The sequence below is a fragment of the Erpetoichthys calabaricus genome, chromosome 12 (assembly GCF_900747795.2).
Source record: "Erpetoichthys calabaricus chromosome 12, fErpCal1.3, whole genome shotgun sequence".
NCBI lineage: Eukaryota > Metazoa > Chordata > Cladistia > Polypteriformes > Polypteridae > Erpetoichthys > Erpetoichthys calabaricus.
Window position 1 is genome coordinate 88,577,406 of NC_041405.2, and position 23,096 is coordinate 88,600,501.

At 37.6% G+C, this 23,096-nt stretch overlaps 1 protein-coding gene across 1 annotated transcript in view; it reads right to left on the reverse strand.

Moving 5' to 3' along the window:
• inppl1b (inositol polyphosphate phosphatase-like 1b) overlaps positions 1–23,096 on the reverse strand; it is a 106,558-nt gene that overhangs the window by 13,628 nt on the left and 69,834 nt on the right. Inside the window, exons 8-18 of the mRNA XM_028815817.2 lie at positions 22,723–22,833; positions 22,527–22,641; positions 21,574–21,674; positions 18,383–18,485; positions 9,547–9,743; positions 9,283–9,400; positions 8,483–8,579; positions 4,111–4,249; positions 3,904–4,003; positions 2,380–2,468; positions 197–278 (exon numbers count right to left, since the gene is read on the reverse strand). Coding sequence (XP_028671650.2) covers positions 197–278; positions 2,380–2,468; positions 3,904–4,003; positions 4,111–4,249; positions 8,483–8,579; positions 9,283–9,400; positions 9,547–9,743; positions 18,383–18,485; positions 21,574–21,674; positions 22,527–22,641; positions 22,723–22,833 — 1,252 coding nt within the window. The remainder of the gene's footprint in view (positions 1–196; positions 279–2,379; positions 2,469–3,903; positions 4,004–4,110; positions 4,250–8,482; positions 8,580–9,282; positions 9,401–9,546; positions 9,744–18,382; positions 18,486–21,573; positions 21,675–22,526; positions 22,642–22,722; positions 22,834–23,096) is intronic.

Genomic DNA, 23,096 nt, shown 5'->3' on the forward strand with positions numbered 1-23,096 from the left:
ATCGTTACTGCAAGTGAACTATGATACTTAGCGCGAAGAGAGAAGTTGCAAAAAATCAACTGGAATCTTCAAGCAAATTATCGAAAAAAACCTGATCTAAATCCGTTTTGCAGTTCTCTCGTGAAAGTGGACAGACATACATATATAGATTAGTGAATATTTAGCTTGATTGCAAATATTTTCAAGCTGGACTCACCATAAGAAGTACAGGTAATGTGAGTCTCAGGGTATGACTTCCAAAGCACACGATCACACCATGATGGAGCAGTGATTCGTACCTAGGAAGAAGATAGAAATACTGTAGATATCAAGACATTCAATATTTCTATAAAACATTTAGACAAAAGTTGTGATGGAGACACTTCATGGCCCAAAATGCAAAATACTTTATGAGGATCAATGATTCATTAACCTGTCTAAATACTGCTGCAGTAACATCAAATAGAAAAGTGAGCAGGAAAAGAAGGCACTTAACTCTTACATTTTTTTTTCCTTGAAGCTTCTTCACCACAAATTTTCATTCACATTTTAGTCAATGATTCCATTATAAACCAAACATTACAGTGCCTTCAATACAATTCAGCCATCACTGTTAAGGTGTAAGCTCAGAGATATGCAGGTGAACGAGCCTATGGTGTCCTGGATAACAGACTATCTGTTGGGCAGACCGCAGTTTGTGAGACTCAAGGACTGTGTCTCTGATATGGATGTGAGGAATACTGGAGCACCACTAGGAAAAGTCCTGTCTCCTTTTCTCTTAACTCTGTACACCTCCAACTATAAATAAAACTCTAGGTCATGTCACTTATAGAAATTCTCAGATGATGCTGCACTTATGGGGTGAATCGATACGGGAGGGTGAGACTGAGAATAGGAATCAGGTGGAGAACTTTGTTTCTGGGTACAGAAAGAGTTGTCTGCAACTGAACATCAGCAATACCAAGGAACAGGTTATTAACTGTCTATACATCAAAAAGCCTTTATGTCTGGTACCATTTATGTTCATGTGTGTTGGGTCAGGAGAGAGAGGTCTTTATAATTTGACCTATGTCATGGAGTAGCTAATGGGATGCTAGCCTTGTGTTGTATAGCCAGCATCAAAGAACCATATTTTAGGGGCTGTTAAGATGAAGTTAGGAGGTGGCAGAGAGCAGCTCAAGTAGGGAAATGAAGCAGTGATATAAAGAGGTCGAATACAGGTAAAAGCAGTTTCTCCAGACTATACCAGGTTTTTACGAAGACACACCTACTGTATCAATAATCAGAGACAGCAGTGGCAAAACAGGACCTTCTAATTAAATTTTCAAATAGTGAATGGAAATCAACTTTTGACAAAATACAGCCTTACTCAAGGTGTGGGTGACATGCTCAAACTCAACTCAAATAGTGTATTGCACAGATGTTGCTCCTTTCAGATTATCCAAAATGCACCTGGGTCAAGATCCTATTTCTGGGTGATGTCATTAGGCACTTATGTCACATTGTCTGGGAAAGTGCACTCTCACGCCTTACTGAAAACCTTTGCTTATTAATGACAGTTCCGGAATCACAATAATCCCTAATCTTTTAAAATGCTCTTGTTCTGATAACACTTAGTGGGACATTACTGTTAAATGAACTCTTCATTTCACTGTTAGCACACATTCTTAATCAAGTGGAAGAATCCTAACTCAATGAAAATAAAATGAGGCAAAATGAAATTCACTGTACAGACATCAGTTTAAAAGTATATTCAAATCCGGGTGGCATTTGTAAGTGTTGTTGACAATTAATTTTGCAGTGGAAATACTACTAACTTACTGCATAAAGTATTTCTGTGTTTTAGAGTTATTACTTTATGTAAAATCCTTTTCTTTTCTGCTTCCAGATGGGTAACAGACAGGACACCCCTTCAGATCTGACTAAGAAATAATGGTATATTTAGTACTTCTTTTTAATTTATTAATTATAATGAAGTCCTTAAAATCTATATAATGAATAAGATACCAGAACAAGATAGATTATGTTACTTATCCAAGTGAACCAAAACTGTATTTTGGTTGTTACTACCCTACCAATCTCCCTCCCTCCCTCTCCCTCTCTTCTCAGACAATAGCTGAATCTGTCCCTCCATCTATTGTCTAACCTGCTTACACAGTTCTGGGTTGTAGAGAACCAGGGTCAATTTCGGCAACATTAGGCATAAATCAGGGTGCTGGTCCATTACAGGGCACTATATCCGTGACAGAAAAATTGTTACATTGTTCAACTGGAAATCATTTACTTTATTCTTATCACATTTTTCTGATTACATTTTCCATTCTTGCTGGATATGGAAATGCAACTGAAACTTTTCTTTTCAAAACAGAAACACACATAGAAATGGTAGGCATATCTTACCCCAGTAGTTTTGCATTTTTGCCAGAGGTAACAGTCCCGTGAGCCCCGCTCATATCGGTAGGTTGGTGGAAACGTAATCTCTTCTTCAGCTGCAAAGAAAATTAAGTTATAATCATGTACTGAGTGGGAAGGTAGTGTAGAAGTAAAGTTTTGAATTGATTTCCTAAACAAAGAAGGGGTGTTTAGGATCACTACATCACATTTCAAAGCAATGCTTTCTCCGTGAAACCAAGATTTTTTTGCTGCCACCTTGTGTACAGTATTTCAACTGGTACTTCTATCCATCCATCCATCCATTTTCCAACCTGCTGAATCCAAACACAGGGTCACGGGGGTCTGCTGGAGCCAATCCCAGCCAACACAGGGCACAAGGTAGGAACCAATCCCGGGCAGGGTGCCAACCCACCACAGGACACACACAAACACACACCAAGCACACACTAGGGCCAATTTAGAATCGCCAATCCACCTAACCTGCATGTCTTTGGACTGTGGGAGGAAACCGGAGCGCCCGGAGGAAACCCACACAGACACGGGGAGAACATGCAAACTCCACGCAGGGAGGACCCGGGAAGCGAAGCCAGGTCCCCAGGTCTCCCAACTGCGAGGCAGCAGCGCTACCCACTGCGCCACCGTGCCGCCCACTGGTACTTCTAAATTAGGTATATTCAAAAATGGATTAGTATCCCATTCAAGGAATTGTACAGTTGCATCATAGTTGTGCCAAGTATTTGTTACAGTATGCTCTGTATCAGAACAAAAATGTTCCACAGCAGGAGTACATAATTCTGGTCCTCAAAGGCCATATTGCGCTCTGGTGTACCTATTAGTATTAAAGTTCATTGGCTCATTCATATAGGTATTTTAGACTTGTTAAACAAAGGTTTGACATTCCTAAAGGAAAAATTAGTATGTATTTGTAATAAACTAACAAAATACATTTTAACTAATTTAAAGTTACTTGGAATTAAGACCTGTGTTATTTACAAAACAGAATCTTGAGGGTCTTTTAATCATCTTCCTAGCAACGAAGTGAAGAGACATTCCATTTAAAACATTTCATTAATCTTATTCTTTTTTTTTTTTATTTCCAGAGCAGCATACTGATACAATGGTTAGTGCAGAGACCTTACAATTCCAGGACTAGGGTTCAGCTCACAGGTTAATCACCGTTCTTTCTGTGTTTATGTGGAATTTCTGCAGGCACTTTGGTTTATTTCTGCAACCCAATGACATTTACTTATGTCAGGTTAGATTTCATCTCTAAATCGAGCCAATGTGCATATGAAACTGATTGCTTCCTTGCACCTCCCTTGCATCCATCATGCTGGCATAAGCTCCAGGCGACTGTGATCATGTAATGGAAATTGTGGGTCTGTCATTGATCTTGGCTAGACCAATCAAAATTCAATTTTCATTTCATGTTAGAAATATTTTTGTATTAGCAATTTCTTCTCTTCTCATGTCCTATTACTAGACGATTGTGGAAAATAACATGGCAAATATGTGACAAGAGTCACTTACTGAACTGGAGGAAGGCCTTTCGCTTCTCACGCTCTCTGAATAACTGGTCTGCACATAGCAGCTCTGCAAAGTTTTGTTTGGTAACATGTCTGAGAATCTCCTAGGCACAGAAAGATAGACATAAGCACACATAATCAGCTGGAAAAAAATGAAAACTTTAAACATGGAAGATTAAATAAGAAACACATATATTCCAAGAAGACTTACCTGCACATCCAGGTCAAGCCGATAGTTAAGGTCTCCGAACCAAAAGAGGTGAGTGAAACGCAGGCTAATATCAAAGGAGTTGAGCTGTTTGTCCCCAAGTGACAGAAGACGCAAAATATCCTGGTAGTTCTGGTTACGTCTGTCCAAATAATAAAAATGTCATTCATAAACATACAGAACTCAAGCACACAGTGCTTTAAAAACACTGCTTCTAGGCGCTTGAATGAACATTTACTTTACATTTTAACCATAACAACATCACTTGTTGGAATTTGATTTGTTGAATCTCATACAACAGATATCTACAATTATTGCAGTTTTTGGAGAACAATTTACTAAACAGCATGTTATGGATCATTGTGAAACTTTACACATTTTCTTGACTGCATCCTGGCATTATAGATTCTGTGAGTGTATTTACATAGAATGAATTTACTGCATATGTGGGTAGTCATAGCAGTACCTCTGTAGTTCCACAGAGCAGAATGTTTTGTTTGAAATGATTAAAAAATAAATGAAGTCAGTCATGTACACCACTTTCACCATCTAGTGGCTTTAAAGTGGGAGAAAGTTAAAAAAAATGAAGTTTTAGTATACTTTTGCACCCTGATTTGCTTTGTAACATTTGACATTTCTCCTAACCCATCTGTGAATATGTATGTTGTGCTTTATTTCACTGGTTTTCCTAAAAATGTCCTTGTAGAGATTTCATGTTCAGAAACCACTTTATAATCATCACAGGCACAAGACTATGCAACTAGCCAGTCATTGAAGGTGATACCAGTGAATGAGGGGAAAAACTAAATTATTTTTGAATGTCCAGCCAGTCTATCATCAAGCCCAATTCACTAATCAGGAACCAAAGTCTCTAACTTCAAAATGCTAAGATGTTAAACCACACTGTATATTCACACACCAACACCACATGTATTTAGAAGTTTTCTGATGATCTGGAAATACATTTAAGGGGGCATTAAGGGGGCTGTCTGGTAATGTCACATGACTCTTTCTGGAAACTCTATGGTACCCGCATACATCATTGAAGACTGGTGGCACCCATAAAAATGGTACCATGGAATAACCCCAAAAAATATTTTAGCTCCCTCAAGCTTACTCAAAAGGAAAAACAACATAACATTTGGATTTCTTGGATAAAAATGTCCTGGGACAGAAGTGTGCATTCACTATAAAATCCTAAAATACTTATCAAAACATTATCTAGTGATTCATTGTGCTGTGTCAGTGAGATTACAATAAAAATTAAGCAAATTATGGATCATGTTGGATTTAATCACAAAATATATTTTAAGACAGCAATCGAAGTTAAATGTTAAATTGTTAAATGGTGTGACTCAAACCACCTACAACTGAACACCAGCAAAACCAAGGAGATGGTGGTGGATTTTAGGAGGCCCAGGCCCCTCACGGACCCCGTGACTATCAGAGGTGACTGTGTACAGAGAGAACAGAATTATAAATACCTGGGAGTGCAGCTGGATGATAAACTGGACTGGACTGCCAATACTGATGCTCTGTGCAAGAAAGGACAGAACTGACTATACTTCCTTAGAAGACTGGTGTCCTTCAACATCTGCAATAAGATGCTGCAGATGTTCTATCAGACGGTTGTGGCGAGCGCCCCCTTCTACGCGGTGGTGTGCGGGGGAGGCAGCATAAAGAAGAGGGACGCCTCACACCTGGACAAACTGGTGAGGAAGGCAGGCTCTATTGTAGGCACAGAGCTGAACAGTTTGACATCTGTAGCGGAGCGGCGGGCACTGAGCAGACTCCTGTCAATCATGGAGAATCCACGGCATCCACTAAACAGTGTCATCTCCAGACAGAGGAGCAGCTTCAGCGAGAGACTGCTGTCACTGTCCTGCTCCACTGACAGACCGAGGGGATCGTTCCTCCCCAACACTATGCGACTCTTCAATTCCTCTGGGGGGGGAGGGGGGTAAACGGTAACATTATACAATATTATTCACTGTTATACCTGTCTCGCACTTTCCACCTTGCACTTTTTAACTTGCACTGTGTTTTTATCACTCTTTAATTAATATCATTTTTATCAGTATGCTGCTGCTGGAGTATGTGAATTTCCCCTTGGGGATTAATAAAGTATCTATCTATCTATCTATCTATCTATCTATCTATCTATCTATCTATCTATCTATCTATCTATCTATCTATCTATCTATCTATCTATCTATCTATCTATCTATCTATCTATCTATCTATCTATCTATCTATCTATCTATCTATCTATCTATCTAAGTGTGTGTTTCATATGTAATGTTAACATAACCTTTCTGTCTAAAAACACATAGACATCTCATTTTTTGAGGCAGACCTGCCCTTCCCTTTAGCAGATTAACATGTTTGTTTGTATCTTGTAAAGTTTCTCCTGGCAATTTTATATAACATAAAAAGTAACGTTCGGGGCATTACAATTGTTTTGCTTTTATTGTTCATTGCCCTATTGTGTTTTTTAAATCTTGTGATGTGCTCAAAATCTGGAAAACATTTAAATATTTCATAAATGCTGTGAGTGGATATTTATTTTAAACATGTCACTTGTGTCACTGCTAGCACATTGGCTGAAAAATGGATAAGTGTATGTAAGTGGATTACGGATGGTAGTGATGTAGTTGTGAATTTCCCATTGGGATTAATAAAGTATCTATCTATCTATCTATCTATCTATCTAGTTTCAGAGCATTTCCTCTTCAGGATTGAAGCATGGATATATTGCTGCTAGAGAACTCCATTTGTGTTTTACATAGTGAACAAACAATTGTTATGTCAGTTTTTTTAGTGAAATGATCCCATACAGAAGAGTGGCTGATATTTAGAGAGACTTTCCTCTGAAGAGTGTAGTGTAGCTGCCTCCATGATGAGCCTATTCAAAAACAACATGCTGGCGTGCAATTGTGGAGAGGTACAGGAAAGATTAGTCAATTAAGAAGATATGATTAGATTCAGATTTTTCCTTGACTAGTTAAATGTATTGAATAATCATAGCAGCTCTAAATTCAGCCTAAATTATGTTCACTTCACTTATGGTACATTGTACTAGAGAGGTGTGTGGTTCTACATAGTTTCATATTGTTCTGTGTATTATTATGTATTATAGTATTGTTTGTTTGCTGCTTTTGCATATAATACTGTTATGACGTCCCCTCTTGTGTTCCAGTTTTCGTATCTATGACTATAACACTAACAACAACACTATCATCTTTGTGGTAGTGGTAGTGTTACATATACAAAGTTACCAAGCAATAAAGTTCAAGTTTAAGCTCCTTAGTCAGCATTTCTGAGTCCAATGAGTGCACAAGTGCCAAAGAACATGCAGCATACAGTAAATTCTTTTTAATGCTCTTGTGCACAAAATTAATTAACTGAATGTTCTACATAATTGTATATCCAGGCTCCCCTATCCCTGGATAACAGGAAAATTGATTTTTAAAAAGAGCCTAGACATTCCATTCCTACTAGTAAATGTCTCTTTCCTGACAAAGATAGCTTGTAAACACAAAATCTCATTTAGCAAAGATTAGAGACCCCAAAAAAATCTAGCAGAATATACATTAACAAATGAAGAAATGATCTTAGAGCATTACTGGGGTGCCACAGATCTCTTGTGAATTTTGCATTTCTTTGCAGACGAAGAGCTCACTGACTGTTGTCAGAAAAGGAAAGCTGAAAAGCTACCCAGAATTTTTAATGAAATTAATGAAAATTATGCCATGGAGTGTAAAATGTGTCCCCCTAAGGTCATGTGAAAAGCCAATTTTCCCTCAGGTGTAACAAAGTATATCAAATCAAATCAAAATATTAGATAACAACTAACAGCTCTTTTATTTTTGCCTCTACAGGTGCTACAATTGCTGCACTTTTAGTGAATGGTTTTAGAGTTGACAGTCAGATATGTCACATCCACGTCCCCTGCCCTGGGTAATTCTTTTGAATAAGCTGGTACTTCTGCACTACAACAATAGTCCCAAATTATCAAGGACAGGGCCAGGTATTATAAAATGAACAGATAAAGGATATTTTCATGCTAAAGAGTAAATCAAAAAGGTTCCACACATTGTGTTTCAGCTATAAATGTTGTGCAGAATTGTTTTTATTTTGTTCTTCTTGGAAATAATTATGCCCTATTTTTTTCTCTGACAAATGCACCTGAGACAGCCCCTCTGAAACTCTCTCATCTAAAATAAATATTAATTAAGAAATGACCATGATGTTTCTTTTTAATACCGAACGAAACGTCCCTGTTATAAAATATTTTGTGATTTCCTAAGAATATATAACCACTAAAGCTTTTTGCTTGAAGAAAATAAATAATATTTCCTATATTTTTTATTACCTGATAGTTTTCTCACTGCCAGACGTCAGGTGACAATTGACAAACCCAAATGAAGTTCCATTGAAAAAAAAAGACACACCTACAGCACCCTTATTACCTAAAGGCAGAAAGCAAAATGAGGTAACTGAGTTAGTAAAAAATGTTATGAAGATCACTAGCTCGTCAGCTTCAAAAATTCACTCTCCGTGAGAGTCTGTTGATATTCACATTAATCAAGTTCTCAGCTGGAGTCTGGACAATACCTACACCCTTATGTTCCTGTTTCATGCAGACAAATACACTCAAATGCCCACTCAGACGCTCTGTCAGAATCACTCACATAGTAGTAGTCCCCTGTTTACCCAGTCACATTAATCAGACACCCACTTCAATTGATTCAGCCATCTCAGACACATTCATTCACATTTCCAGTAGCATTACTCAACACATTCAGTAAGAAAACATTTTAAATCCCATGTGATATTCCTCATCCAGCACTAAATGCCATTTACTTGCTGTGCATTCTTTGAATCCTCCCACTCTTCACTTAGTCATACACTCATACTTATCAGAATTGCACATGCATTTGCATTTGAGTTTTTGCATTAACAATCCACATAATGTGTTTATATTTTAACTCACAATATTTGTTTACACATATATGTAATCTCATACCTATTTAGCAGTTTACTAAAAATTCCAAGCCATTATACAAATATATTTCCAAATTCATTTATCCCCTTTTTTCAGGGTCTGTCATGCACCTTCACAAAAGTCTTTGTCAATGAGCCCCTCAAATCCCACGTAATCAGCATATGTACCTAAAGTGTTGCCCAGTCCAGTCTTAACACTTGCCGTGTCTACCTGGCTGATTCGATTTTCATGTTCTGGCTTCACCAGTACCACCAATCTGATATTCCACAGGGACTGCAGTGCCACCTATAAGTCAAGCAAATGAAAAAAAAAATGCATTGGAACTAAAAGAACACAAATATGATTATGTTTTGATGATTCAGATCCTGATATTCGAGAAATATAAATTAGATAACAAAAGTAATGACTTTCAATGACTTGTCCATACTTACCAACTTAAAATCAATATTAGTAATATTCCTCAAGGCTGCTTTCAAGAGTTCAACCCATTCTCTGTCTCCCAAAATATTTTCTTGAGTCCCAATTGCATAAATGTCATGTGGCACCTGGGCCATCGTCTCATCCAAAATCCGCCCCAGACCAGCTGAGGTCAACCAAGAGGCAAGACTACGTGGAGGAGGCGTGCTCCCTGTGAGAGAGATGGGATAAAGCAACGATCCAATTAGTGGTGACATTCGAGAGGTATGTGAAACCAAATCATTTTGAGTATACTGTATATTCATTGTACTTTCTGAAATCAGTGGTTACACTTCATGTAATACAAAAGACTGGCACACCTTATACTTTTTGAACAGATTGCTTGCAAGAACAAGTCTCCTTACGTTTGTATTAGAGCTGGTCAGTGCTGTTTTTCGAAGAAGTGGTAATAGTCTTTCCCTCCAACAAGTTTTATAATTTGATGTTAATACTTACTGTTCATCGTAGTCATGGCTCCTACAAGCTTTCAGTCTACAGTATTTGAAATTCATGTTTGGTCATGCACTTAAATTTCAAAAATATTCATTGCCGTCAGAGTTTTTGGTGCAAAGAAATTTCCCTAGCTTATACATTTTGCTCCACTGTTACTTATGTGCTTAAGAAGAATTTGCATTTTAAATGATCTCTATTACATATTCATTTTTCCTGGAACAGTTTTGTCGTTCTCCAAGAAATCCATTTTTCTACTATGAAAGCTGTGGATATGGCTGCAGGTGGCAGGGTTGTGCGCAATTCCACAGAAAAGGGTTGTTCCATCACCCAATGAAAAATTAGAAAAATAAATTTTTAACTTATCTGACATATAGTTGCCCTCCCTATATATCCAAATGCCCACTAAGGGACGACATCCTAGTAAAGCCATTGGTCAATGCTGTCTTCATAAATGTTTTGCTTCAAGGACGCATTTGAAAAGAGCAAAAGTCTGGAATCTCCAACCAACCAAACACAACCTCTGAGAACTAAGCTTACCTCATGTTCAACTCATAAGTGAAGCTTGGAGTTCCTAACAACTTCACCATTGAAGAGTCACAAATGTAAACTCCGAGAGAGAATTAGCTATGGGGTAGGGGGAACATAGACCAACCTCTTTCAAATGTTGACTTTCTCCCAAGGAGAGATTACAATGATCTATCTATCTATCTATCTATCTATCTATCTATCTATCTATCTATCTATCTATCTATCTATCTATCTATCTATCTATCTATCTATCTATCTATCTATCTATCTATCTATCTATCTTTTGATAACCATCAATATTCTCCTACAATACTATACATTCTAAGGAAGTGTAGATTGAATTAACTTATTTCTAAATTAGCTCACTGTGTGCATCTGTAAATGTGTGTGTGTGTCCCATCCAAAGGTGGTGCCATCCAGGACAGAGTTCTACCCATTATAATCCTGAATGAGAATAAACAAGCTTGGAATATGAATACAGTAATCCCTCCTCCATCGCGGGGGTTGCGTTCCAGAGCCACCCGCGAAATAAGAAAATCCGCGAAGTAGAAACCATATGTTTATATGGTTATTTTTATATTGTCATGCTTGGGTCACAGATTTGCTCAGAAACACAGGAGGTTGTAGAGAGATAGGAACGTTATTCAAACATTGCAAACAAACATTTGTCTCTTTTTCAAAAGTTTAAACTGTGCTCCATGACAAGACAGAGATGACAGTTCAGTCTCACAATTAAAAGAATGCAAACATATCTTCCTCTTCAAAGGAGCAAATAAATCAATAGGGCTGTTTGCTTTTAAGTATGCGAAGCACCGCGGCACAAAGCTGTTGAAGGCGGCAGCTCACACCCCCTCCGTCAGGAGCAGAGAGAGACAGATAAAAAAATCAATACGTGCCCTTTGAGCTTTTAAGTATGCGAAGCACCGTGCAGCATACTTAAAAGCTGCACACAGAAGGTAGCAACGTGAAGATAATCTTTCAACATTTTTAGACGAGCGTCCGTATCGTCTAGGTGTGCGAACAGCCCCCCTGCTCACACCCCCTACGTCAGGATCACAGATAGTCAGCGCAAGAGAGAGAGAAAGAAAAGTAAGCTGGGTAGCTTCTCAGCCATCTGCCAATAGCGTCCCTTGTATGAAATCAACTGGGCAAACCAACTGAGGAAGCATGTACCAGAAATTAAAAGACCCATTGTCCTCAGAAACCCGCGAAGCAGCGAAAAATCCGCGATATATATTTAAATATGCTTACATATAAAATCCGCGATGGAGTGAAGCCGCGAAGGGCGAAGCGCGATATAGCGAGGGATTACTGTACCTTTTTCTAGCCATCAACCAATTTATATTGAGTAGAAAATAACAATGTAGACAGCTCAGTATTATTTTCAAAGTTCTTTCAATGAAATAATTTCAAACCAATAGCAATTTAAAAAATAACAAGTTCTTATTCACTGAGGCTCACAAAGCATTTTGTTGATGTGCTCAGAAAAGTAAAATACACATCAACATATCAGAATAATAACAGGATCAAGGGGCATAAAGTCAAATGAAGTGTAATTTTCTATTACTGACACAAGTTAAATTCTGTCCTGCAGCCACTGAAACCGTTCAAAATATTATCTATATGATACTGACAATGAAATCTTTATTATTTTATTGTTTCAGTGATATAAATGCAATCCAAGTGTATTTTAAAAATGTAGCTGAGTCTTCTCCAATAACAAGCACTCTTCACATGTCTAATTAGAAATACTTGTGTTGCAGCATGGTCAATTAACATATGGACTGGGTCTCAAAATTTAAAAAGTTTCTTAGGAGCATGAAAAAAATATTTAATTCATAGTTCCAAGTCATATCAACTTCAAACTCTGGGAGAACATTTTGCATGTCCAGAGCAAGGTCAGGAACATTAAGTATGAATGGACCCAATTCAAGACCTAAATTGTGGAAGCAGCTGCTAAAAGCTGCAGTCTTAAGGCAGTCAGTAAGGCATGGCGGGAACCCTAGAACCTAATGGTTGACACCAGAAGTGAGAGAAACTATCAGATGGAAAAAAGCACTTCAGGAAAATCTTCTATGTTGAATCTCATTATTTAGCTGAGAGATGCCAAAATGTTAAGAGGATATGCTGCAAAATTGGTCATGGAAACAAAAACTCAAGCATGGTAGGAATTTGGAGAGGCCATGGAAAAACAGCCTTGAGACGGTTCTGGCAAACTTATGCCTCAGAAGCTGTGTGTCCTGCGGTGGGTTGGCACCCTGCCCGGGACTGGTTCCTGCCTTGTGCCCTGTGTTGGCTGGGATTGGCTCCAGCAGACCCCCGTGACCCTGTGTTCGGATTCAGCGGGTTGGAAAATGGATGGAAGGATGACCTCTTCTGAGGAAATTGTAAAGCAATAGAAAAACACTTTGAGGAACTGCTGAAAATGGTTGACATGCTCTTCTATCAGGAAGCAGTGTTTGGGTTTGGCATCACTGTTACCAAAGTTGCTATGGTGGTTTGAGTACTCCATAGTAGTGGGGCTGCTGGGGTACATGAGATCCAACCAGAAATGTTGAAAGCACTAGACACTATTTGAATAGCGTATTTAATGCGTCGATATAATGTTGCATGGAAGACAGGTAAAGTACCTTTGGACTGACAGACTGGTGTGGTGGTCCCCATATTTATGAAAGGCGGCCAGAAGGTGTGTTCCAAGTACAGAGGGATCTCATTCCTCAGCCTATGTAGGGCCTACGCTAGGGTGCTGGATGGGAGACTCTTTCAATAATTGAATTTAAGAAATAGAAGGAGCAATGTGGATTCTGTCTTGGCTGTGGCTGTTACGTTTCAGCCAGGATTCCTCCTTTGGCTGGTGTTCAAATTCCTTTTTTATTTCTTTTTTGCTCATGTTTGATTTATTTGTTTGTTTTAATCTAATGAATGATAATTATTTAGTTTTTATTTGTTTTGTGTGTAATTTAAATTCTATGTGTCTATGCTTTTACTGTTATGTTCCATATATTTTGTTAGCTGTTCCACAAGAGATGAGGGCACCTGTGAGGTTCATTAAATGCACTGGTATTGGTGAATTTCTCTTGTGCTTATTACTGTTATTTTGTAGAACTATTGGATTTTTAACATTTATGCTCTGTTTATAACTTTGCCTTCTGTATTTGTGTTTTTTGGGACTAGTTTGACTTGAATTGCTTTGAACTGTAGTTTAAGGCATGTCCTTCTGGGACTTTTGTGCTCTTTGGAGCTTCTTTTCCTTTTTGAAAATAAATCTTTTGTTTTGTAAAGATTCTTCACCTATTCTTTTACAAACTAAAGGCTGATAGATTCTTCCATTTGTGGGTTTTTTTTACTTATGATCAGTATGTGGGCATTGCAGCATACCAAAAATCCAAACACAACCACAACTACACAAGTCCCAGATTGAAACAAATGATTTACTGTGCACAAATACCTCTCACTGGCTTCTTCTAAGGTTGCACAAGCACAATTATTAGCAAAAGTCTTCTTCTTTTTCTCATCACTCTTTCCCACTCCTCCTTAGTGAACTTTGTATTTATCTTCTTGACTTTAATTCACCAAGTGAGGAGATGTGGCTTCTTTTATACCAGACTTGGAAGTAATTCCAGTGCCACCACATTTCATCCTGGAAGCACTTCCGGGTCGGGTGGAACCTTCTTAAAAGGAGGAAACCTCCTCCCCACAGCTCTCTCTGGCTGCTCCCATGAGCAGGGCTACTCATTGGAACTTCAATTCCCATGAAACCCTATGGGTGTGTATATGGGAGACACACCCGAGAGCTGCTGCCACCTATCAGACTAGGTGAGAGTCACTAGGTGGCACTCTCCTTCCACTCTTCCATTATCAAGGCATCCTGGCCAGGTAGGGAGCCATTCATTCTGGCTGGGGTGTTAGGCAGCCCTTGTCTTCTATGGCATACTGTTGTTTTTGGGACTTTGTGCTGAGGAACTCTCTATTTAATCACAGAGGTACACTAAACCAGTTCTTCACCCTATCACAGTTGCTGAAGGGTTCATGGAAATATTATAATATAGTTTACATGTGTTTTGTAGATTTGGAAAAAACATACGATTCTGTCCCTTAGCTTCTTCTGTAGGAGGTGCTGCAGAAATATGGGGTAACAGGGCCACTCTTGTGTGCCCTATATGAACGCAGTGAGAGCAGTGTTGCAAACTTGGCATTAAGCTGAATTTGTTCACTGTGAATGTCAGACTCCATCAACTCTGTGTCTTACCACCACTTCTGTTTGTGGCTTTCAAGGACAAGATATCAAGGCGCAGCCAAAGATGTAAGGATGTCCGCTTGGGGAGACTAAGGTAGCATTTTTGTTTTATGCAGATGATGCTGTCCTCTTTGCCTCATCTGACTATGACCTTTGGCACACTTTCAAGTGATTCACTTTTTAGTGTGAAGTGCCAGAGATAGGGATCAGCACCTCCAGCTCTGAGGTCATGGTCATCTCTAGGATAAGAGTAGGTAGCTCTCAGACAAAGTGTATATTGTAAAAGGTAATTCCACACTGGTAAATGAAGTGTCCTTACATGTACCAGAGAAACTTTAGGGGAGACAGCATAACTTTCAGTGGATGTCCCTGATCTTGTAAGTAACTACAGAATGGGGTTTAAAAGATGCTTCCTGCCAGGGGCTCACTGAACTTGGAGTCACTAGATGATGGGTGTCGTGGTTCAGCAGCCATAGTGTTGTGAAGGTACTATTGAGTTTGAAAGGTGATTGAGCAAATTTATAATGTTTGTGACATTAATTTTGGATGGTGGAAGATTGGATAAACCACTGCACCGAATCAAAAGAGACTGAAACCTGTTTTGTCTGTCACTGTTGGCAGATACTGTCATCATCCTGATTTTGTATTTTAGTAATCAAGATAGTTTTTTGATTTAGAATGTTTCTCAAGATGTTATTTATGAAACACATCTTCTAGCTGTCAAATTTTATTTTAATTTTGGGTGCTACTATTTTTTTATGTTTGTGATACAGGCTTGGCAGGTTGTTGCTATGCGGGATGAGTTGGAGTATGCAGCACCTGATATTATCACTTGTTTAAAGTTCAGCATCACACACTTCCTGGTTGTGGATTTGTCCCAAAAATTAAGGCATAGGGTTACCAAGAGCTTCTGTCAGATATCCTAGTGAAAGTACTAACTGTTTTCTCACTAAGACTTAATGTCTTTCAGTTTGGCCCTCTTAATTGACCCTTATTGGTTTTTGAATCTCTTGCTAAATTATTTGATATACAACTTGATTTTATGTTGTGAACTTCTTCTTGTATCTCAGACTTTCCTGTTACGATCTTTGCTTTTCTTTGGTTACAAACCTGTGTCCCAATTCCACTCTTCATACCTATGACCTCCTACTGTGGTCATTTCAGATGGAGTTTGATTTTTGTTTCTTTATTTGAAATGTTTATGTGTTTTCCTTGCAATTGTTCCTCCCTTGTGTAGTTTCTTTTAGTAAATTAATGTTCTACAAAATCTTGCTTTATACTTGGAAGCCACGTAGATGGGAACTCCTTGTACAAGACAGTGGTGATGTCATAATCACTGTCTGGTTCCCAGTTGCTTAGACAGTAAAATTGCAGTTGATGCATTGTTTCTCTTGTGTTATTTTTTAGATACTTAGTACAGATATTTAATTTGTTTTTGTTTTTTGCAGTACTGTAAGCACATATTGCAGTCTGGGCAAATAAATGAATTTAATGTGACTTTGTTATCTTTGATTGGCTAAAGAGAAAATGATTGGCTTTGTTGGAAAAAAATTGAAATGGCTAAAGAGAAAATGATTGGCTTTGTTGGAAAAAAATTGAAACAAGAGTTAAAAAAAAATAAGCACCCCAGTAATTTCCTCCATATTGTCCATTTAAGGTTAGAATGCAAATATTCTTTGCTTAGTGTTGATACAATTAATGTATAATTAATGTCTCTTGTAAGTGATCTTTATTATAACATCAAGCCATAAGCCTTGTATTGGTTCCTGATGTTAGTGGAAAACATATTTTGCTTGAAGGGAGTTCCACATGCTCTCAAAGGGTAATGCTTGCCAGGTCTATAGATCTGTCTATCTATCTCACATAACATACTTAACTTGTTATAAAACAAAGCAAGTTAATTGAAAGTTGAATACTGAGTTCACTAAATTAATTTTTCATTAAATTATTTTTTAAAGCTATTCACTGGGTTTTTATTGTGAATAGTCATACAATTTAACTAGCCAAAAAGTCTAACATTCAAAAATGTAAAATCCCAACAATATAGCTCAACATTCCAAAAACCTGAAAATCAAACACAATATTAGCAAAAGACAGCTAAACCAATATTTATACCCAAAAGAGAGTAAAACAAGGAGCAGCAAGTAAAGCCGACAATGAAGTACCTCCACTGCAGAACTTCATTGGCAGCAAGAAGCTCAGATGATCCCCAAGTGGTGATGTGACGCTGATTAAAGCATCCAATTAAAGGTCTCATTTCCTCTCAACCAAATACAAATAAAACACTTAACAACATAACTAACTAAAGACTGGAGGAACATAATTAATTTGACAAGTAACAAGGCTAAAAACAAAATATTGTAGAAAAAGAAGTGAAAATAAAGCATTAAACTTGGGGTATGTTAGATGCTTTTAGCAACATCTGTGGAATTCTAGCAAGCTGGGGAACAGAAACTACATACTCTTAGAAATGGTAAAACATATGTCTTAAGCTGGTTATTTGACTGTGCAACAAAAAGGGAGTAGAGATTATAAATCAGAGAGTAAATTCTTGGGGAATTTTAAAGGCTGATAACCAAAAAACCAAAAAATAATAATAATAATAATGAAAGCATGATCTTTATAATGAACACTGCAATATTACGCTCAATGCTTGCTTTCTTCTGTTTCTCCATGGACTTTTTCCAGCTGCAGTTACAGCGTCGGCCATTAACATCAGCATTAAAGCAAACTAAGTGTACATTTTCATTGCATTTTAATTTTTTTTATTATTATTAAGTTGGTATGCGGGATAAACTGAGTACTGAGTAGAAGTTAAAACAGCTGAATTCATAGGGAGGAAGGACCCCCTGCTGGATATAAATATAATAAGTAAGGTGCAGACCAAAGGTAAAAACCCCTACAGCTAGAGCAGTCCATTCTGCAAAAATAAATTATGCTCACTCTTACTTCCATCCATCCATCCATTTTCCAACCCGCTGAATCCGAACACAGGGTCACTGGGGTCTGCTGGAGCCAATCTCATTCTTACTTTCTTTTCTAAAATCATAAATATTCAACTTCTCATGTTAAAGTGACAATTTTTTAAAAATTTTAATTAAACTATGAAGTAACAGCTATAGTGAGAGTCCTTTTTTCTGTTGAGAAAAACATTAATTTATAACCATGAGAAATGCTCATGAGGATCAAGTGCCATAGACCTTAAATATTCTTTAAAGGTGTTCTCAAATATTTATGATACCTGTTTTAGGAAATGCAGTTGATGACAAGGAAGGGTGAGACTAGGGAGTACCCAGGAGAAAACAGAGAGAAGGGTAGTTTGGGATGAAATAATGTTTGCTTTCCCAGTATGCAGGAAGGCCAAAAACCCTGCAGATGTTAGGTATATCAGCACATACTGATATAAAAAGAGGGAGACCATAAAAAACTTGAGAATTAAAAAAAAAACCTCTCAGAGAGTGCAACACACAATCATGGCTGAGAACCAGTCAATAGTAAATATTACGCTGGCAAAGAGATGAAAAACATCTTAAAGAAGCTAGGGTTAACAACTAGCCAGATTTATTTTGCAGGAGACAAGGAAACAATCTTACCCATGTTCCAAGTGCCAGCAAAGACAGAGATCACATCTGGTTCATCTTGATTTGAGTGCCTCATCTTCATCATTTGCAGTAGCTGGCAAAACGCTTCCCGCTTCTGAGTGAGTTGGAAAGATAAAAAGTAAATTTTAAAATAATGTAGACAACTCAGTATATGCAGTTTTGTGATTACTCAACTGACAAATGCCTTTCTATCTTCAAAAAGGCAATATTTTAAAATGATATCTGATGCTGATCAAGCCCATATCTGTTCTGCTCTGACTTTTGCTAGAATGTCTGGTTATCTTAGTCCCCAGAACTTAAAAACCAAAAGGACATGACAGAAAACACTGAAGCCTTTGTATCTCCAGTTTGCCTGTTAATAAAGGCAATTATATTTCCATAAATGGTCTAGAGACCCAACCATAATTCATTTGCCTCAAAATAATTTTTTTCCTGCTATGATTCATTTTGAAGTCCCTGCAAAGTGATTATGTCTAATTCTGTTGTGTAATACTAATTTTATAATGCTACAAATTTCCAAAGCCAGTTTGTTTATTGTAATCAGTCTGCTTGAGCAACAACACGTTGGTATAAATTATCTTCTGTTTTATGTTTGATATCACAGTGTGCTGAGGTGTATTTCAGTGTCAAGATCTGTAAAGCACAGAAAGAAATGGGTTTACTTTTATATTTTACTGACTCTGGTGTTTCTCTATAGAGTAGATGTCCTTACGGTTCCACACAGAACTGCACAAATTCAGGCCCTAAATTAACTTATGATTTCATCTCAAAAATATCAAAGACTGTGACCATAACCAGCACAATAAGGCATTCAATGAGAGCCTGTTTGCTGTCTTAAATCTCAAAGCACTGGTGGGGGAATTCCGTCCTAATGCTTCCTGGATTTTTAAAATCAGATAAGAGGGGCTAAAAGGGTCAATAAGATGACACAACAGTGTTTGCAATCTGTTTTCGTCCTATTGCAAAATAAAGCTGCCAATCTTTGGTTGTGCAGTAGCTTCAGGATAGTGACAGATAAGGGTGATATATACATACTGTACTATAATATTTGAAAGAGCTGTTCTAATGTTTGAGTGTAGACATTATACACTTGCCTCACAATGGAAACGGATTAAGGGTGGGTCTCACAAAAACATTGGAAAGTGTTTTGAACTACAGACAACTAGATAGATAGATAGATAGATAGATAGATAGATAGATAGATAGATAGATAGATAGATAGATAGATAGATAGATAGATAGATAGATAGATAGATAGATAGATAGATAGATAGATAGATAGATAGATAGATAGATAGATAGATAGATAGATAGATAGATAGATAGATAGATAGATAGATAGATAGATAGATAGTCTGGCCACAGCATAAAAAATCACACTGGCTGTGGCTGAATTACAGAACATGTGAAGGATATGCAGTCTTTTAAGAAAAAAGATTCCGTAGAGAGTGGCAGTTTAGAGAGTTTCAACATTTGACTCAAAGTTATTTAAGAACAACTGATGAGCTACTTTTTTATTTCTGAATGGACAGTTCTTGTCAAAAGTATGATAATGTTCTAATAAGAAATAGGTGGGTATCCTGGTTGGACATCTGAGTCTAGACAAGATCTTTCTGGGGCTTTCCAACTGTCAAAGACCTTCCTTCAAGTCAATGAAAACTATGTATAGCTCTTATTGCTGCTCCTTATAGCTCTCTTACATTTGCCAGGCTTCTCCTTACTGGTAAGGTGGTTTCCACACTCCAATTCATAGTTGAAGATTGTAACAATATCTTTCAGTATCTGCCTCCATAACAGTCTGCTTCTGATCTCCAATCAATCTTCCTGTGGTGTTGAGTCCAAATTTAAATTTGACACAAAATATTTCAACTTATTCTATTTTAAGGCTAAGACAAAAGTATATGCAACAATAGCCAATAACCTCCAGTATCTAGATTCTTTCACCATTTTTGCCTAGTCCATGGAAGACACCCAGTCTACCCTAAAACTCTATCCTGAGGCCTACAGTAATCTAGGACTGTTCTGTCACACTGGAAAGAACTAGCTCCTCTACCAAAATATGAACAGCCAGGTAACCAACCACCAAGTTATGCATATCCTGGAAGCCAACTGGCTCAAAAGGATACCATTACTGAGAATGTTCACAAGTTCTTCAGCTGTTTTAGTACCTCCTTTAGGAACACTACCAAGCTAATGATGTGTATGGCTTTTTGCATCATTTCCATGAGAGAGATCTCATGACAGATTTCAACAGTGCTGCCCAAGAAAGATGATTTCTGATCAGTTTCATTGTATTTACTGAGGCAAACCCAAATCACATTGAAGCAATGACTGAAGACTCAGCTGCACTGTCCAGTCCACTGCATCAGAACGCCAAACTTTTGTCTCTCCAGACAAGTCTTCTACTCTCAGGTGAGCAGAGGTCAGCAAAACCAAAGTGTTCAGGAGAGGCAGTTCAAAGAAACCCTCAAAGCCTGCCTTAGAAAATTGTGGATTAGCATCACTAGATGGGACACATTAGCCATGGCATTGCATGCTTGTCTCTTTGGGACATGAAGAAGTACCAACATTTGCAGAAATCAATTTCATTTGAAATCTTCAAAGTTTGTGACTCTAGAATTAGGCTCCACAGTCACTTAAGATGACAAATCAGACATCATTCTTGTCTCAAGTCACTGCTCAGGGAAAGAAGGAGTGACTGTTCTAGAATTTCAGTTCCTTATTTGTCTCCTCACCTTCTGATTCAAAATTGTAAACTCTAGACTCAGGTCATTACCAGTTCTTCTGCATTCCCAAAACAGATTTGTTGAGTTGTCGATACTTGGTTCAGATTAATGTATTGATGTGTCATTTCTACAGATGTAGCTCTAATTTATTTAATTCAGACAAATGGAGTTTGGACGTGACAAAAGACAGCATAAGTAATTCATTAAATGTAATTAGTGTATTTATGATACAAAGGGGAAGTACAGTTTCATTGTATTAAGATTTTAAAATTTTGTTTGTGTTAAATTTTAAAGTATTTTCACTCTTATTAAATGTGATTTTGCCTTTTGTCCTTTACATTTAGGTTGTTTTCTCTGACTTGGCTTCTGCAATCTGCTGTGAAAAGGTCATCTCAGAACAAAGTACGTTATAAATAAACATTTAATGACTTTTCCTTTTCTACTGGAGATACTTACTCTGGCATTTTCAAATACCACTTCCCGTAGCTGATTCTTCTGTGTATCCAGGACAATCTGCAGGCGGTTCTGGGAACGACCATACTTGACAAGCTGTAAAACTTATCATTAGAGGGGCATAAGATTATATTCGTATCATTAAGTTAGGTTAGCTTAGGTAGACTATATTATCCTAGAGAGAAATTTGTATGCAGCAGGACAGTACAAAATTATAAGCCATTGTTACACAGATGCAAGTAAATAAACCAAGACACAACATTTGACAATCATATAGAATACCAGTTAAGAAATGCATAAAATTCTTTACATGACAAAATTACAAATAAGTCTAACAGATCCACTGTTACAGGTCAGTAGCAGCACCACACCCATAGGAAACAGTGACACTTCCTGATGGTGGTCAGTCCTTCTAGTCATTCATGTCCACTAAGGCCAGTTAAAATTACAACTTTCATTATATACAGTACACTTAACAGCTTTTCGAATATGTGTCTGCAATGGATTCTTGCATCCTCCAGGGTCGGCTCCTGTGTTAAGCCCAGCTCTGTCATAGTAATTTCTGAGCTCATGTGGCCATTTCATTTTATAAGCAGGTTCACAAAATGAATGAATGAATTACCCTGTAACATTTGGTTTTTGGAAAGATATGTCTGGAAATGTCTTTCAGCCTCAGGTATAGTGATTTTGCTTTCATTATATTTTTCTTGGCCAGGAGCTTTGTAGCTGTGTAATATTTTCAGAAATGTGATCAGCTAACATGTTAAGAATTTAAAGCTTGTAGAGTAAGATTATGCAAACACAAAAAGTGGAATTTCGATAAGTGGGTCAGAAAACAGATACTGCAACTGCATTTGTAATTATATAGCAATGTAACTGGCACCAGCTACAAACTATTTTTTTTTATTCAGTGATGAAAAGGAGAAAAAACATCTGTACCAGTTTTTCCAACTCACTTTTGTCATGAGAAAATATCTCTGCCTGCAGGGCGCCTGAATGTTTCCCAACCATCAGACGACCTCCATCAACATCAACTGTCATTATCAGTCTTCCAGATCTCCCTACTTTCACCTAGACATACAAGAACAAAAGATGTTGCCAGATCATGCAGTCCAGAGTTTAGCTACCCAACACATTAGTCTAGGTCTTTACCTCAAAGGTGTGCATATGTGTTGACCTCACATCTTTACCAGGTAAGCGGGTTTTTGTTTCTGAAATAGCCAAGCTGTGGTTGGACACTGCCTCCTGTAGAGCCTTTAACACCTAATGGATAGAAAGAGTTTACAAACATTACAACTAGCAATGTTTATGTTTTACCTGGTGCAAACAAAAGTGTCAAAAAAAAGTGGCATAAAGTTGGACGACAAGTAAAGCTGTCAGTATTGGTTTTTATTGCCAATGCAGCATGCATTAGAAGTTTTTAAATTTAGGTGGTACACAGAAATTAATTCAAGCATTTATTTCTAGTAAAATGTAATACTGTAATGCATTATTCACAGGTTGTTCAAATGTCATTGTTTCATTCA